Here is a 17,767-nt window from a genome sequence, read left to right as displayed (position 1 = left end):
GTAATTTGTCAACCTCCTTCTTTTCAACTGAAACATCACTTTTCTTTCTCAGTGGCTTCACTGTTCCACTTCCCCCTCCAGGCCCGCCACACATAAACAAAGAAGTTATTTACCTGCGTTTTCACTCCACGTGGAGGTGAGCCGCAGCTGGTATCCACGTTGAATTCTTCGCGCATACGCACTCAAACATCGTATCGGTCACGTGCGGGTACGTCACCGGAAAGGATAAAAGAAAAAAAGAAAAGAAACATGCGGCGGTAACGTCACGACCACGATGGCGCACATGAGTTGTCCCCACGTCAACAACTACAAGGCGCGCAACACAGTGGTTGATAGTTGAAGCTGGTAGGATGAGATGCAAACATACACAATCACCGGGCACCATAATATGCACTCGGTAACGCCGACACACACCTTTAAACATCAGAAGAGGGCACTCCACAAGGAGGCTCCCGACCTCCAATCTTTTTTTTTCCCCTCCAACCCCGTCCTCACCTTTCAAGCGCGATGATGACATTGAACAGTCAGCCAAACGCCTTGCGTCTACACACTCACGCGGAGTGGCACCCCCCCTTTTAAAATGCCCCACCTCTGTGGAACCCCAGGGTTGCGCCTGCCCGTTGGGTGCGGTTAATTACTTTTTCACTCACGACGGAGCAAACGACCCAAAAACAAACTGCACCACAAAAAGGAAGAATAATAAAAACCAACAGTCACATCACAGGTGAGTACAGCCACGTGCAAACCAGTCGGTTCAGTTGCGCACCCTCCCTCCCCATGCGCCGCAACTGCAAATCGAAGGAGTATAGACTAGTGTAGATAAAACATCTTCCTTCAGCCGGCTTCGCAAGCATCTCTACAACACACACACACACACACACACACACACACACACACACACACACACACACACACACACACAGACACAGACACAGACGCAAATAACTGCAAACATACATCCACCCGATTGTGTACAAAGTGTAGTGATGTACCTTCAACTCACTCTGGAATTAATACCTCACTTACTACTTACAGGCTCCTTGCGGGCGTGAATAAGCCCTTCCCATACGGCCCCAGCAAACACAACAGCCAGTGAAAACCACTGCTCCAGCGTCACACTGTGACCGTGGACAATAATAGACAGCACAACGCTTGAGGATTTACGAAGCAGCGTCAGCGCCGTCAGGGTGAGGCTCCCAAACAATGAAATAGTGCGGAAGATAAACATCTGTCCCACTGCGTTCAGTACGCTCATTACAGTGACATCGTACAAGGCCTCGGGGTGCCGATTGAAGAAGTCCATGGTTTTCGAAAAGTCATTGAAGGGTGCTACATCTCTCAGAAACCATCTGAACGATTCGTCGAGCCGATGAAGCAACGGGTGAAACGCCGCAAAAGAAGGGGAGAATGTGACGGGCTCACTAATGCTGAGGTACGCGGTGGCAAATGGCTGAAGGCACTCCATGAGCAGCAGGACGGCGCCAATCCACAGAGCTGTGGAAAGATTCGTAACAAACATGAGTTTATTACTTGTCCAGCCGTGCACCTTTACCAGTTTATCCTGTGTAGAGTTTGTGAAACCATCAGCCAACAGGTTGACAAACAGTAACACGAAGCCAAACAAGCTCACAACTTCGCTTCTGTTGCGTGTCTTACTCTTTAGCGCTTGACTCTCGTCACCAGCTTCTCCTAGCATGTAAAAACAAAAACTGCCGCCTGTTATGAGGGCACAGGCAAGGCACTTGCTCAGCGAGTATCGTGTGCCGTGCCAAAAGAAACCAACGAGTATCACTGGAACCATTTTCGACATTTTGGTTGCGAGGACCACAGGGTAGGGCAACCGTCGCATCGCCGCGAAGCCCAACATGGACGCAAAGCCGTTGGTGAACCCAATAAGTACCGCGTTGCGAAACGCTTTATTGGCTTCCAACTCCTTATCTGCCCCTGTCGAGAGAGCGGTGTTGTCCTCCTCCGTTTTCCTCTTTGGTTTATTGCTCGCCGTACGTCCGACAACCACCTTCTTGTCTTCCCTTCTGTTCACCATTTCTCCATTCTTTGGTTTCACGGTTCCTTTTTTTTTCTTCTCCAGTTTAGGCTTCTGTGTCTCTTCCTTTTCCGCCTTCTGACTTTTCCCAGCATATAGTCTCTCAGCCAGCAGAAGTACACAACTTACCACCACTGCCATTACCACCTGCACCAACCCAAGGACAAACACAGTCGACAACTTCGTCGACACCACAGTGGTATTACCTCCCACAACCACAACGGCGTCGTACGGTTTTGTCATAATGCGCTCCTGCTTGATGGACCAAAAACCAAAACATACATAAATGCCTGCGATACATATCGCCATTTGAAACAAGACACGTCCGTAGTTCCCCGTCAGTGCAGATTCCACAGGCTTCGGAGCAGAGGACGACTTTATCTTAACAATCTTTTTCTTTACCCCCGAGGACTTTGCTACCACGTTACTGGGAGTTTTGCCATTGAGAATCTTACCATTTGTCCTTAGCATTTTCTCTCTTCACAGTACGGCTTCCCAAAGTGTGGTTTGCCCCGCAACGAATATGAAAGTATATGATCAACGGTTAACCCTCTTTTATTATTAACTCTCTCCTTCCCTTTAATCTCACTTTTGTTCGCGTGTCAGTTTGTTGTGCCACGATTGCTTTTTCAATAACTTAGAGAGGGGAAATGGTTGAAGATATCCTCCTTCACCCCTTTTCCCGCTGTTCCTATTGGTTGCTGCATAGCCACATACAGGAAAGAACACCGACAGTTCGGAGAGGATGTGCCGAGAGATCAGAAAACACATGCGAAACGGATGTATTTAGTGAAGGTGAGGGAGGGACGGAAATGCAGAAGAGAAGAGAATAGAAGAAGCGGGTTTTTTTTTAAAAAAAGGAACTCTTCTCGACGCCAAAGAGTATCAATGAACAGACACGTGCGCAGGTTTATATGCGTATGCATGTGTGGGAAGAGGGAAAAGATAGGCAGGGTACGACAAAAAAACAGACTGGAGTAGAGTCTCCCGGGCGCTAAAGGGCGGCTTCAAGTCCAAACCGCAAGTCCCCCGCTGTGTAATGGACACCCAATGTAAGGGTAAGTCCATTAAGTATTTCTGTCGCTATACCCATGGCAACACGGCGGGCTCTGTTGAAACCCAACCGCAGTACCGTTGGTCTAGAAAATATGGCTGTTACATCCGCCAAAGCTGCGGTTTCATAGTCTAATTCACGGTCGTGTATCATAGCAGCAGCACTGAGTCGAAAGCGTTGGTTGCGAAATGATTTCTGTACAGCAACGAGTGTGCCTAGCTCACGCCAGTTTTTGTCGCCCCTGAGAACCGAACTGAAGCTATGCGAGTGAGAATCACTGGGATTCTGCTTGTTTTGCCTATTACTTGTTGCAAGCGTCTGCACAACAAGAAGACGAAAATTATTGCACCCTTGTCCCTCTGGTGTTTTTGGCGCCGAACTCTCCAAACAAATTGCTGCAAGCGTATCACCCTCAACGGCCATAAAGGGGTGCTGCAGCGCCACTGTAAGGTTACACGACGGAAAGGCACTCAACGGAGCGCACCACGAACCGTCAACGAGACAGGCAGTTTGGCCCAAAGCACTCACATACGAATTGTCTATTGAGGGCATGCCTCCCGGGGAAGCCGTCGCTCGAAGGGACAACGGTCCAACCCGTAAACCAGCGCCATACACATGTGTCACGTAGGAGTACAAAAGTTCCACCATGCCAAAGCAACCCGTGGGACCAAGTGGAGGGGGCACAGAATACTGAAAAGGACTTCGACTATCGTAGGGTGTCGTTATGGGTGTTAGGGAGATTCTGGAAACTGGAAGCACCTCACAGTTGTCGGCACTGCCAATGATCCCCCTTTCGCTATTCTGCTCCACAACATCCCTAGCCAACTTCAGTGGTATGCGCAGTTGCATATCACAGAGTAAATCTGGTGTCGTTGCAAAAGATATGCCGCCAGCGTAAGGATTTCCCATGCTTACCGACCACCCCCCATCTTCCCCATAAGCAACTCTGGTGGTTGTCCCATCGCTTTGGCGGCGGACGAAACGTGTCTGTTGCTGCTCCGCCCCCGCGTAAGGCGCAAAATCGCTGAATGCGCTACTAATGAGTTCCTCGGTTAGATGGGCACCAAGACCCGACTCCCAGCGGTTTTGGAAGAAACAAAACATTATTTTAAAAAAAAAAACAATAATAGGGAAAGTGAGGCGTCAGATGCACCCGCCGAACAGAATTTAAAACCGCTCGACTGGGCTCCCTCCTTTTGCTCTCAGTCCTCTGCCCCTTCTACGGTACAATTGGAGTTGGCACAAGTGTAGCACACTTCTCTTCCAACAGGGTAAATGCACAAGACCTTCTCCGTAGGTATTATCAAAGAGAAACAAATGTACTTTGGGCACAATTTCCCTTCAATGTATTGACTTTTTTTTTTTTGATGCCGAGACACCGGGTCTGCGTATCACGCTTGCTCGAGCGTCGTCACTAGTCGAGCTGCCTTTGCACAACCAGTTCCTCAGCGTGAAACTGACGTAGGTGTCCTCCCTTACTAACAAAAGTCCCCTAAACCGAGGAATGAACCTCCAGGGTGTCACCCCCAGGACAACTGCTCGACAATGCCTCGATACGGACGCAGTGCCCAAGAGTGGGAGCTTCAAAGCATAAACGAAGTCGCCCGATGTTGTGGCGACGGCAGGATGAACAAAAAAAGGGGGAGGAAGTCGATAAGTAAATAACAACAAGAGAGTCATACAAGAGAGCATGGTGACACTAACCGTAAAATGGGAGTAGTCAACACCTGAATTGAGGGGGGGGAACTTTTTTATATACCCCCCTCAGAGTGTAAAGGAAGGGAAAACGGAACATCCAAGTGTGTGATGATGACTCACTTTAAGTGTAACTCAAGCATGTTCCAAACAGGGACGTATTGCTTCATCATCTCCCCTGACAACTTGCGGGACAGCACCCCCTTCCCCATCCATTATATGTATCCCGCCCAGCACAACATAAATTACGACACACCGTCCACCTAGCGGCACCGCAATCTCTTTTTATTCCCTCACTTTCGGTGGGACGCTAACAATACTTACGCATGGCATCCCATTAAAAAAAAAAACAAAAGTGATTAACGTACCGAAAGTCACGCGACGGTGCGGACACTTGTTAGAGCGAGGGCATACAAGTGAAGTATTTCTCCCCTTCAGGGATCGTAGTGATGAGTGAGGGAGGGAAAGGAGGGAGCACGATCGATAATTTCAACTATTCAATAGTTGCGTAGGCGATTGAGCACCTGCATGTATGCGATACTTTGTTATATCATCAACTCCATTCTGATTTCTGATCGGCAGCTGGGTCCTCCAGGGGTGTCGAGCCTGGACCCACACGAGGAACAAACTGTGCTTTGCGCTGCTCGGGATGAGTGGTGGAGGCAAAGCGGTCGACAGATGGTGAAGTGGTTGGTTGATCCGAGAGACGCTCTATGTCCTCATGACTGAGGCTTGGAGCCATAAACCCGGATGCTGCCGTCACCTCCAGCTCCTTTTTGGCTTTTTCAAAGGCATATGCATACGTACGAGCGTACTTACCACCAAACTCATACGCATTCACACCGCAGAACAAGAGTACCTGCGACTGCTTTGAGAGGGGTCCAAGGCGGAAAGCTGCAAGCGTGTTGTGTCTGTCCTGTGCGCTTCGCAGTGCACCATGGGCCACTCGCAAAGCATCCTCCACCGATGTAGTGTTGGTGCCATTACAGTTTGCAGTGTCAAATACAACCGACTCTGCGGCTCCCGTCCCGTTAACAACACATCTTGCAGAGAGCCCCGAACCCCTTTCGTCCACGAACTTCCCCTCTGCTGTTAGCACCGTGCAGAGCTCCACGCCGTAACGCACGGCAGCGGGATACATCTGTGGTGTCAGTCCATTTGTACTTCCAGTGACAACATCCTTCACATCGAGCATTTCATTGGGGAACCACCACTCACGTTCATGCTGCATTGCGTGATCCAATACACTACGGCGGGCGGTAGCCCACTCCGACTCGTCAGCACCCGGGTGATGAACAACCCAGTGCGCGCGACAGAGGGGCTCAATAGCGCGCTGTGCCTCAGTAAGACCCGCCTGCGCGTGGCTCTGGTGGAAAGCCTCCCCACGCAGAAGTTGCAGAAAATAATCCATGTACACATCACCATCCGTTGTTACAGCCTGTCCTGCCTCAAACTCACAGCGCAGTGGAACGTCCAAACCGGCATCGCGAAGAAACGCACAAAATGGTGTAAAGTCGGCGGCGGGGATATGCGTCACACCAGCTGCCTCAGCTGTCGCATCTTTCACACGAAAGAATTGAGCTATAAGTTGTGGTAGAGCGTCGAAAACGTGAAACGACTCTGAATATCCCACGCTGCAGTACGCCGGGTGGAGATTGGGGTTTGCCTCCAAATCAAATGCACGCACCAGCGCGCGGTATTCGCCTTGGGCAAGTAACTCCCCATTCGCGTCCCTGTATGGGAGATACAACTCAACTGATTCCTCCTTGTTAAGTAGAACTCGATCATCAAGCAAAACCGCAAATTCCCACTCTGAATCCTCTAGAGGCTTATTGGTTTCCTCCTTCATATTGGTGGTGTCAGTGACGGTCGAGGTTTCGGTGGGAAACGCCACTCTCTCTTCAATGCGACTGTAGAGAGAAGTCGCGTATTGGTGGAGGTGCGCCAAAGACGGAACAGTCCGTACGACCTCTTCAACTTGCTTTTTCTTCGCCTCTACAATTTCATTCCTCTGTTTCCTCTCCTGTGCGGTGACGCGACGCCAGAGCGAGACCTCAAGAAACCCACGGCGCTTAAGCTCTTGAATTTCCCGCAGACGTTCAGCCGTCAGCGATGACCCGCTAACAGCGGGTGCTGCATCGCTCTCCATTGCCTTGAGCTTTTCCACGTTAGGTGCTGACCACTTATACAACACGACACGTTTTGCACCAAGTGGCCACATATTCACCTTCTCACCTTCCACTGGCTTCTCATCAGGATCAGCTCCAGATTCCAAAAGTGCAGAAACAGGGTTAGCTACAATAACCCGCTCCACCGGAACAGCCAAACGCTGAAATTCCATGTGAAGATCGCGCGTGGCTGCCCGACGTCGTTCCCCAAAGGGTTGTGCAGCGGCTGTGACAACAGCGTGAATTAAATCCTCCGCTCGTGCAAGGTTGGCTGCACTGCGCAGCAGGGGACGTTGAGTTGTGTACGCAGTCTCCACTCCGTAGTTAGAGCAGAGAGTGATCAACGACCGACGATATTTGTACGGAGATGCGTAGTCCAGTGAGTTGCTCAGGGGTTTCGTTGCATAATAAAGTGTGGCGGTTGCAGCGATGTCCTTCAACGACCCAGCGTGGAAAAAGAGCAACTGTCGACGGGACGTAGTCGTGTGTTGCGTTATGGTTGATGACCCAAACTTGGCGTAGTTCAGCTGGCACCACACTTCGTTAAAGTGCGGGCGAAGTACCCCAGCTCCCAAATCTAACGTACCGCGGGCAATAGATTCCACCACTGCTTGTATCACCTCCTCGTACGAGGTTGTGTCATACAGTTTCTTCCTAGCCGCGACTTGAACGGCACGCACGCGAGCACTAGTATAGATGTGTTCCGTTTCCAACTCCTCGCAACGCATCGCATGCAACCACAGTTCCAGAGTAGTGAAATGGAGCCCATCAATGGGTGAGTTCATAAGTTCCATGATGGCATCATGCTCACGCTGCCATTCTTCCAACTCTGTATCGTCGACATCGTCCTCCATCATGGGATCAAATTCGCCATCCTCCACCTGCATCTGCTGGCGCTTTACTTCCTTCATGCAGTACGCCTCCCTTTCCTCTTCGGTAAGGGAGGTCCACACGCGACCCTTCAACCACCGTTCGTGTCGCTTCACTAATATCTTCCCCACATCCGCTAAGACAGGTTTAACCTTCTGCAACAATTTCCCAGGAACCTCCTGGTACTTTTTCACGTCTTCAGAGAGAACATCCTTGAAGAAGGCCTGCGCTTTGTGGGAGATGCTAATAAACTTCTCTGCCCATTGCTTCCGGCGTTCTCCCTCATAATGCCACACACTCGGTGAGGGGAGAGGAATTTGCGTTTGGGTTTGTTGCTGAAAGGCGTCAAAGAAGGCGAGATACGCCTCCGGTGAAGCTCGTTTCAAGGCCGCCTCAAACTGCTGCATGTTTGACACTTTTTCCTTCAGGAATTTCTCGGACAAGTAGGCGCACTCCCGAAAAAAAGTATCCTGTGACCATCGCGTCTCCGGTCGGTCCGATTCATCATCAAACACCTCCGGTGAATTGATGAGCCCCACATAATTCGCGACGGTGCGGCGGCTTAACCGCAGTCGACTGGCATACCGTCGCTCGAAGTAAGTCGCCCACACCGCCGCGCTTTCCTTAGCGTGCACTGGAGAGCCAAAAACAAGGTTAGTACCCATGTAATCCTCCACATACGCAAAAGGAGAGCTCGAGTTGGGCAGAAGCGACTCCTTCTCCCGCTGCTGATTTCGAAACTTCCCGCCAAGCATGGTGGGAACCGCTGTATGGAGGACGGGATCATTTCCGAAGCGTATCCACGCGGTGACGGCACTACCAACATCTGAGATGGGGCCCACCTCCGCCCACAAGGTGCGTCGCTCATCCTCGTCTCGAAGGGGAGCGACGTTATCGACAGCCGGATCAGACTTCCATATGGGGGTGTAGCGACGTGTTTGTTGCTTCAATGGGCCCATCTTTCCGCATGGGGAACATTGTATAAACCCAGCAAGCCTTCGGACCCGAAACATACACGCGGGTGGGGCGCGACAGTTAATAACGATAGTGACAAAAACAGGCGAGGACGGAAAATCGGCCAACACAGCGAGGCGCGGTCTGTTCACTGGGATATACTAAGTATTGTCAAAAGTGAAACAAAAGTTGCTGTTTTTTTTTTTTTGAGTGCAGGAGGGAAAACGTATGCGCGCAGGTATGTATATAAAAACATACATATATGTTTTGTGAGTAATTGCTTAAAGGTGACGTACTCCTGATCATGCGGAAGCGAAGCGAAGTGCTCTCATTACCAAACAACGGGAGTAAAAGTAAAAACGCGTAAGTAAATGAGGAGAAGACAAAACCCACCTAATACGTTTTCCTCTGTTTTCCTTCTTGTTCTTTTATTCATTCATTTATTTATTTCATCCCTCTTTTTTCCTTCCCCCCTTTCATTCTTCCTTCCTTCCTCAAATGTCTCAGTGCACTTGGCGTATTCCTCATAAACCCTGTATGTGTGCTGTTCAAAGGGGGGAAAAAAACGAACAAGAAAAAGAGACACATTTGATAAAGGTGATGACTAGTAAAGGAAACTGAGGGGACAGACAACCTTCTTGCTCCCCTTTCCATCCTAAAAAGAAAAAAAAGAAAAAAAAAAGAGGGATCCCTTACGCGGACACAATGAAAAAAGTGAGGAATACTTGACGAACGAAACAAACAAACAGAAAAAGAAAACAAACACACAAAAACATGTGTGAAAGGCATGCCCTGCTCTTTTTTCCCCTCTTTGTTTCACCTTTCTCCCATCATCAATTCTCTCCTTTCCCATAAGAATAGTACCCGCCATATCGTCCCACAGAATTTGAAAAAAAAAACTCCTCAGAGATTTCACAACTCACACCCGCTCGATACATAAATATGTAATTTTTTTTTATGCTACCACAACGTGCTTCACGTTAGTTTCACCTTCTCCTGTATGTGCCCATTATTACTTTCACGTGCACCCACTCAAATTACTTTCTAAAAAAAAAAAACATAAAAATCGCTTGCCCATTACCCGCCACCCCCATGGAAAAAACACCGCAAGGGGGTAGAAAAAGAAAAAAAATGAAAAGCAAGGAAAAGGAAAAAAGGAAAAAAGGGGAGAGAGATATAGGAGAATAGACATATCTTCTAAGCAAAGATATATTATGATACGGAGTTTATTATTTGCCGTTCATTTCATTTCATTTCATTTTGCTTTGCTTTGCTTTGCCTGACTGCCATATCCCACTCAACTCAAGTTTGACCTCACTGATGCATTTTGTCTCATTTTCCCCATTCCCTTTTCAAACCTTCCTTTTCCTTTCTCTTCTCAGCAGGAAACAAACTTCACAAAATAAACGATTGCAGAGACACAGAAAGCCCAACACACACTTCATACCATTATCCTCCCCCTTATTCCCCTCATTCTGTCTCTCTTCTTATTTTTGTTTCTCGTTTCCCCCGCCTTCACACGCACACACACACACACACACACACACACACACACACACACACATATATATATATATATATATATATATATATATGTGCGCGCGCAAACCTCCTTCACACCTTCACCTCCATCACCTTCACCTAAGCGTTTGAGAGTCCCTCAAAAAAAAAAAAAAGATTTTATACGAAGTGATAACAAAAACAATAAGTAAAAAAAAAAAAAAGAACAAAAAAAATGGTGTGCTGTATGTATGCCCTTATTTTTTTTTTCTCATCCCATGAATTCATGCATTCATTTTCTTTCACTACTTTCATCATCTTGTCTAGTTTGCCCATTGGGTAGCGCATATCCAATTCTTTATTCTCACGTGCCCCCGCGTTGCTGTTTGTTTTCACCTTTTCGCCTCCACTTTTCATCTTGGCTTTCATTTATTATTCGTCTTTAATCTCTTATATAAATATAAATAAATAAATATATATATATATATATAAATGTGTCTTCACACTCCTCACTTACCCCCGCCCAACCTGCACTATTTTTTGTTTCCTTTTCCTTGCTTCATAATCACACCTCAAACGCTATCCAATAAAGAAAAAAATTACGTGGTCAACTTCAGCTGTCGGAGCGCCTGCAGCAGTCAACGATTGACACGATAATATAGTAAAGTGAAGTGAAGAAACGGAAATAAAGGCAGCAATGTGTGACGGGGAAAAACAAAGAGAGAAGTAATGGAGATGGAAAAAAAAATGGAATGAACCGAGTAGTTTCCTCAGTACTTCACATTTCCCCTCCATCACGCTTATGGAGAAATATAGAAAGGGTTAGGGGGAAATGACGTGTGAACTTTCAATATTTTGAGGCACAAGTGGCGGAGAGACGTGTGTAACCCATAACGCCATACAATCCCACTTTAAAACACGAGCAAACACACACACACACACACACATAAAAAAAAAAGAGTGAGTGTCATCTCAATTCATCCTTCTCCCCCTCCCATTTTGCCAGTGAAGGGGAGGGATTGATCCATCCTTATCCGCTGTGATGCTTCAGCACACAAAACAACTGTTCATGATCTTCCCATTGCACCATCGTGTTTCTCTTGTGCCTCCTACATAATGAGCCTCTTTAATTTTTTTGCTCTTTCTTTTTATTTAATAGTTTTCCTAATAACTGATTTCCTCCACCAATATACCTTTTGTTTTCTCCTCGTCGTCTTTACAACACCCGTCACAAACGTTAAATTAAATAAATATTCATTTTTATATATAATTATAGTTTTTTTTTTTTAAAGTGAAAACAGAAAGTAACAAATTAACCAAACAATCCACAGATTCGAATGGATGAGGGGCATCAGTGCAAACTAAATAACAACAACAACAGCAGCACGCACCCTGTGAAGGATAAATGAACGTAAAGATGAGCAAGAGTAAGAATGCTGAAAAGAGTGGCTAACGGCGCGAAAACTAAAAGGAAAGAAATAGACAGAGGGTACGAGGAATTACTAACAGATCGAACATGGAAAGGGGGAAAAGAAAATTGAGTAAATTACGAAATGGGAACAAGCGTCTCCTTCCCTCAGTCTCTCACGGAATACACACTAACGCCGGTACCACCCGCGCCAAACATAACCCGACCATCAAAGTTTGTGCGCAGTTGGGTGTACGACACATTCGGCACAATGTCATGAAACTTTAGCGTCTCTAGCGATAGTAAGTTGAGACTCCGCGCAGTCGAGACCACCATGAATCCACCACTTGCAGGGGCAACATCCAGGATGGGTGAATGCAGCTGCATTTCATGCACTGGCGCACACAACTGCCGAATGTCCCACATGAGGAGATTTCCGTCTAGGGAAGCCGTAAGCAGCACTTTGCGATGGGGGAAAATTGACGTAACGGTATCAGTGTGGGCATTCTCTAGACGGTGAAGCGGTATCTCGGCATGTGGAGCTGTTGCAGATCCTAGAGAGAAGACGGATCGAGTCGAATTACTCCGAATGTCCCACATTTTCACCACACAGTCGCGGGATCCAGTGAACAGCGTATGACCGCTCTCATCGCCAACACGAAGCACAGTAATGTAGTCCTCGTGAGCTCCTTCAAAAACACCTAGAGGTTGAGGCGCGCAACCGTTGAGTAAAACTAGATTGTGCTGTATGCCCGCTTCCGACGATCGCTCGGATGGGTAGCTCTCTGCAGTGCATACCACCATATTTGGTAGCGCAACCGCCGCAGTCAGTGCGGTATTCTCTTTCCGCATTGTGGTGTCGCCACTCATCCACACCCCAGTTCCCTCATTACAAGTGAGAAAGCGAAGAAGAGGTGCCCTCACCCGACTTGGTGAAGCTTGTCGCCTCTTCTCCCAGTTGTGGCCACTGATGCCGCTCCCACTCGCCTTCATCATGGCCTGTTGACTGGCTAAAGAAATCGGCATGCCGGCAACTACCATGTAGCTACCATTCGGCGGAGCCTCCAATGCTACAGGCACATAGTTCTGTGGTAGGTCTATGCTTGTCGCTGGGCGGACCTCTTTACTCACGGCGTTGGGGCTCCCCCAAATAACAACCGACCCGTCGCATGTGGCAGAAGCAAGCTCGTCGCGTTGGCCAATATATGCCATAGAGGTTACCTGATATTGCTGCGGCTGCGACGCTATGATCCTCTCCAGCACCAGTGATGCTTCCCTTTCCGATCCGCCCCACCTTAGAAGTCGGGCAATTGCTACACGGTCGTATTCATACTCCGTATCGTTAATAGCTCGCACTAACGGCTCAAGGTTCTGCACAGCCCGTGCAAAAACGGCATCACCGCGGCTACGGTCAGCCAACTTCCCTAAGACGGCAATTGCTGCTCGCCGCGTGTTTGTATCACTCAGTAACGTCTCCAGTGTCCGCGATACACCCCGGAGAACAACAAGGTTCAACTGAACCATTTCCGCTAGCATCTCTGAGCAGACGGGCATTGGTGGCGGATCCCGTTCCGTGGTTAGTGTATTGAGGAGCTCTTGGAGCACGGCGTCCCGCACCTGAGACCTGAAAGGCTGGTCGAGCTTGGCAACAATAGACAAATGTTCCGGTGTTGTGATACATTTTGCAACACATTCAATGGCGCTAGGAAGGGTTGTGGGCCTAGCTAACATCGAGCTCACGTTTTTGGCCGACTCCACTGGTTTGCTAGGATTGATAAGGCCTTTCCAATCCACAGCGTGACGCCCTTGCGAAATACCCTCCAACAACTGCAGCGTCCTACGAAGTTTCTCCAACTGGCCTTCATCAAACGCGTCCACCTCCTCCGTGACAGTCATATGCAGCGTTGTATTTTCTTCAACACCGCCGTTATGACTAGCTCCCACGTTGCTAACCAACGGAGGAAGTGGCTCCGAGTGAAGCGAAAACACAGGTTGCTGCATGTGTTGCAGTTGATCTATAGCACCACCATTGAAGGGGGTGCTACCACTAAAAGAAGAGCGAAATGGGTCAATCATCTAGGACAGTTTCCTACTTGACCCTGTGTATGCAATCACTCTCCTTAACTTCAACCAATAATTTTCTTTCCTCCTTCACTATCCGGGAAGTCGCCTCCTCCCCTCAGATAAGATAGCAAACCCTAGAGTAGGATTCTGCCTCAAGAAACGAAGAAGTAACTCTTAGCAGCTCCTTCCCGCTTCCCCAAACGATCAACACCCTCGCACACAAAAACAAAGATATATATATATGTTGCTCCTGAGTTCACCTCCTGAAATCCCCAACTTCCCTTTCGCCCAAACACGTTTTCTTGGTCCCTCCTACAACTCTACCTTTCCACCTTACACTGTTTCCTGTTTCTTTCCTTTTGCTTAATCCTGTCGTGTTTCAATCCTCTTCACTAAACTTCGGTCAGTCGGTAGGTTAAAGTAGTGTTGTGAAATAGAGGAAAAAGAGGAAAGAGAGAAATGAAAAGGGATCATACACGATGCAAAATACAATAACGGCACAAACACCACCGTCATATCGTGATAACGTAAATGAAAAGAAAAGATATTAGTATCCGTATGAACTTTCAATGAAAGCACACATATATATCAGCATGGCAATGACCAACCCAATGTAACACTCAACATCCACACCTGGCGTAAAGTGCAAAAACAAGGAGTTACACTACGGTAAGAGCTGTGAATTAAAGGAAAGGGGTAAGTGAGGTACCATAAAACAACAACCACAACTGGAAAATAAAAATCGGCCACGGTGCCACCACCCCTAACCCAAACAAATTCCTATCCCTTACTTCTTTCTGCCACCACCCTTGCTCGCTTCCTTATCCCGTACCTTTTTAAACACAACCAACTGATCCCACTTATAATCGTCAATTGCTAACGGATTGAGCACACGGCCTTCCGCAGCCATGCGATCTGCAGCCAACCAAGCCTCTTCCATCACCATCTGAATGAGGTCTTGCGAACTTGCACCCTCCAACACAGGTGGAACATATGACGTCCCATCCAGCCATGTCACTTCAATACGAGGTGTAATGTGATCAATGGCATAAAAGAGAAACACTTTATCCTTTGGGAATGGAGAGCGAGCACTTATAGCACGGCGGTAGAAATCCAACACAGCTTTCTGTATGGTGTGACCATAACCAAACAACAGAGGGGATACAGTAATGGTCACCTTTTCCATATGCATAAGAAACAGGTAGCGATGCATTGTACGTGGTGCGACTACTGCAAGCGGCCGCTTGGCACCAATATGCTCTGGTGTATGCTCGGCGTACTGAACCTCTCGTTCCCACATGCTTGGTGAGCTGAGAGGCGTATGCCACGACTTGAAGAGCCACACCGGCTTGGACCCTTCCGCCACGTATTGCACCCGCGGTAGCGGTTTCTGTAACATCTTACCACGCTTCACTGTAAGGTATTCAAATTCTCTTCCACCACGCCCGTAGTCCGTCGGGCACTTTGCATGAGCATAATGTTGATGGTACATGGAACGGGTATCGCCTTCTCCCCATAGACACACAGTGCTTTTGTTATATGTGTATTTGTTGTGATTACCACGCCACATTGCGTAATACGGTAGAGGGTAAACAAGACCCTTGAGATTACCTACGTGTGGGCGAAGACGTGGCTTACGGGACAAGGCCAGTTGCGCAGGCAGAAGCCCAACCGTCCGCAATGACTCCACACTGTAGTGCTTAGGTGGGTTTGACATGATCCCCACCCTCCACTACTCTTTCGTATCTAACCTCTCCACAATTGTGCCTCTCAAGTTATTCAACGCTATCCACTTCTTTCGTCACGTTTCCCTCTTTCCCTACCCCCTCTTTTACCACGAGTGCTTCCGCCGACAGAATATAGAAAGCACCACAATGTACGGCAGGGATTTGCAGGAGAAATGATAAGATCACAGCACTGCTGCGGAGGGAGGTTGAGTAGCCATTGAAAACATAGAAGTCACAAAAGTAAGAAAAAAAAGATAATGGTGAAGGCCAAGGGATAGAAAAAGAATAATAATAATAATAAGAAGAATAGTTTCATTACCAACAGTAAACATAACTGCGGAGACACCTAACAATGGCAACCAAAATATTAATTAAGGATGCTTTACGGCCACATTAGTGTAACAAAAAAGGAAGAGAGAATTAAAAACAAATATAAGGTATTTAAAAAAATGTTCTTCAAAAACAACACAACAACAACAGATCACATCAGTAGATCCACAGCAACACCAACCGAACATTTACCTAACTGCGGCATATGCGCTCAATCGGAAACAAATAACGCGGCGGCACGAATCTTGCGAACAAACCGTGTCACCTGAGGCGCCACCAACCGCTCATATTCACTGTTGGATGATAATCGTTATTCCTCCTTCCGAGCACGACGAACTCTCGTAGTGACTGACTCACCGGGCATCAGCCCAGAATCACTGCCAATTCCACCGTTGCTCGTGGCAACTGATCCAGCAGATAACTTACCGCGTAAAAACAGCACTAAAGCTGCGAAGAATATTGCCAACATGGCCACGGCTACAAGCACGTACATCATGTGATAACTCCAAAAACCAATGAAATTCAGCTAACTCAATGGGAACAATTCAACAGTGACAAAAAGACAACAGAAGTGAACAAAAAAATATGATTTAAATGGGTTACAATAAACAAAGCAGATAAAACACAAGCATGCAAAAATACACACGTGTACGAAAGCGGTAGTTGGTCAAATCATCCTTACAAGCATCATTTATTATATTCATATCGACTCTCATCCCTCTACATCATGCTACATGACCGGGGTACGGTACCTAAGAAACCTCTAGTGATAATGAGACACCTTGTATTATGCACCACATGTATATAGAGCGATAACAAAAAAATAAGTGCGTACACGCTTATAATTATAGCGATACGTGTTTTTTAAAAATCGTAGAAGCCAGAACACGTAAATATATATGTATATAAACGAATGAACAAAAAAGTAAAGAAGTGCAGAAGCATGAGAAGAGGGTGGAAAGGGTGGGTAACGAACACGTCGTGCGTGTAACACCACTTACCCCAACCACGACACTTTCTTCAATACATTTGCCTCGCTAAACGAAGGGAAAACATGAGAAACATACATTTGTTCATATTAACCTCACGTGGTGCCCAAATTAACCTAGTGTGTAAAAGGTAAGAAGTGGAAAAGCGTGGCGAACAAAAAAAGCAGTTGGATAACAATATAAAGGTGCCCCAAAACCAACATGTATATGCATGTATTGCAAAGAAATTGGTGCTTAAAGGAGGGTGAATAACACCAAGAGTGTAAATAAGATCAGTCCATGGAGGAATACATGTGTGTGATCAAGTACGGTAAAAATATCAACGAACTTTATTTAAACACCTTAAAGCGTTCTTCATCCGGCATGTACGTCTTCTCGCCACACTTCTCCAGTGGCTTTCCAAATGGCATTTGTGCATGCATCTCCCATGTTGCCGGAAGCTTCCACTCCGCCGTCACCGCCTCACCGATCAGTGATGTGTAGTGCTGCAGAGACGCACCGATACCTTTTTCTGCAAGTGCTGTCCACACGGCGAATTGAGCCATACCTGATGATTCAGTTGACCACACTGGGAAACCTTCTGCGTATGCGGGGTACGACTTGACAAGTCCTTCAACAACACTTTTATCCTCCAAAAACAATATGGTACCGGCAGCGGGGGCGAAGCACCCATCAATCTTCTTGGCGGCCTCATTGTAGGAATCGGGTTTCACTGTCGCCTTTAGCTTATCCTTCGTTAGGTTCCATAGCTTTGTGTGTTGCTCTCCAAAGAGGATCACAGCACGTGAGGATTGGGAATTGAAGGCTGATGGGCATTCACGCATCACCTTCTTCACCAGACACGCAACCTCGTCCTCAGAGATTGGGAGTTCCTTGCTTAGCTGATATACAGACCGGCGCATGGTGAAAACGTTTGTAAGATATATTAATATTCCTGTTTGGTTAGTCTTTGTTGCTTAAAATG

The 17,767-nt window shown here is 47.4% G+C and overlaps 6 protein-coding genes across 6 annotated transcripts, besides 12 other annotated features; all 6 read right to left on the bottom strand.

Annotated features, from left to right (window-relative positions):
• Window positions 1–17,767: part of a sequence feature (sequence corresponds to BAC RPCI93-13M20) that runs on past both edges of the window.
• Window positions 862–934: a microsatellite.
• On the bottom strand, window positions 1,019–2,515 carry Tb927.7.3070 (hypothetical protein, conserved; the record flags this gene model as incomplete). The annotated part of the gene is made up of 1 exon (XM_840837.1): window positions 1,019–2,515. The coding sequence occupies one exon, from the start codon at window positions 2,513–2,515 to the stop codon at window positions 1,019–1,021; it is 1,497 nt and encodes a 498-aa protein (XP_845930.1).
• On the bottom strand, window positions 3,039–4,202 carry Tb927.7.3060 (hypothetical protein, conserved; the record flags this gene model as incomplete). Its single annotated transcript, XM_840836.1, has 1 exon — window positions 3,039–4,202. The coding sequence occupies one exon, from the start codon at window positions 4,200–4,202 to the stop codon at window positions 3,039–3,041; it is 1,164 nt and encodes a 387-aa protein (XP_845929.1).
• On the bottom strand, window positions 5,347–8,844 carry Tb927.7.3050 (hypothetical protein, conserved; the record flags this gene model as incomplete). The annotated part of the gene is made up of 1 exon (XM_840835.1): window positions 5,347–8,844. One exon carries the CDS (start codon window positions 8,842–8,844, stop codon window positions 5,347–5,349), a length of 3,498 nt encoding a protein of 1,165 aa, XP_845928.1.
• Window positions 9,243–9,280: a sequence feature (GA-rich).
• Window positions 9,443–9,467: a microsatellite.
• Window positions 9,905–9,947: a sequence feature (T-rich).
• Window positions 10,025–10,046: a microsatellite.
• Window positions 10,302–10,349: a microsatellite.
• Window positions 10,349–10,380: a microsatellite.
• Window positions 10,496–10,521: a microsatellite.
• Window positions 10,737–10,776: a microsatellite.
• Window positions 11,212–11,232: a microsatellite.
• Window positions 11,523–11,576: a sequence feature (AT_rich).
• Window positions 11,862–13,769, bottom strand: Tb927.7.3040 (hypothetical protein, conserved; the record flags this gene model as incomplete). Its single annotated transcript, XM_840834.1, has 1 exon — window positions 11,862–13,769. The coding sequence occupies one exon, from the start codon at window positions 13,767–13,769 to the stop codon at window positions 11,862–11,864; it is 1,908 nt and encodes a 635-aa protein (XP_845927.1).
• Window positions 14,545–15,474, bottom strand: Tb927.7.3030 (hypothetical protein, conserved; the record flags this gene model as incomplete). Its single annotated transcript, XM_840833.1, has 1 exon — window positions 14,545–15,474. One exon carries the CDS (start codon window positions 15,472–15,474, stop codon window positions 14,545–14,547), a length of 930 nt encoding a protein of 309 aa, XP_845926.1.
• Window positions 17,133–17,705, bottom strand: Tb927.7.3020 (hypothetical protein, conserved; the record flags this gene model as incomplete). The annotated part of the gene is made up of 1 exon (XM_840832.1): window positions 17,133–17,705. One exon carries the CDS (start codon window positions 17,703–17,705, stop codon window positions 17,133–17,135), a length of 573 nt encoding a protein of 190 aa, XP_845925.1.

The sequence above is a fragment of the Trypanosoma brucei genome, chromosome 7 (genome assembly GCF_000002445.2).
Source record: "Trypanosoma brucei brucei TREU927 chromosome 7, complete sequence".
Lineage (NCBI taxonomy): Eukaryota > Euglenozoa > Kinetoplastea > Trypanosomatida > Trypanosomatidae > Trypanosoma > Trypanosoma brucei.
Note: the sequence above shows the minus strand (reverse complement) of the source record. Positions and strands in the feature narration are given on the sequence as shown.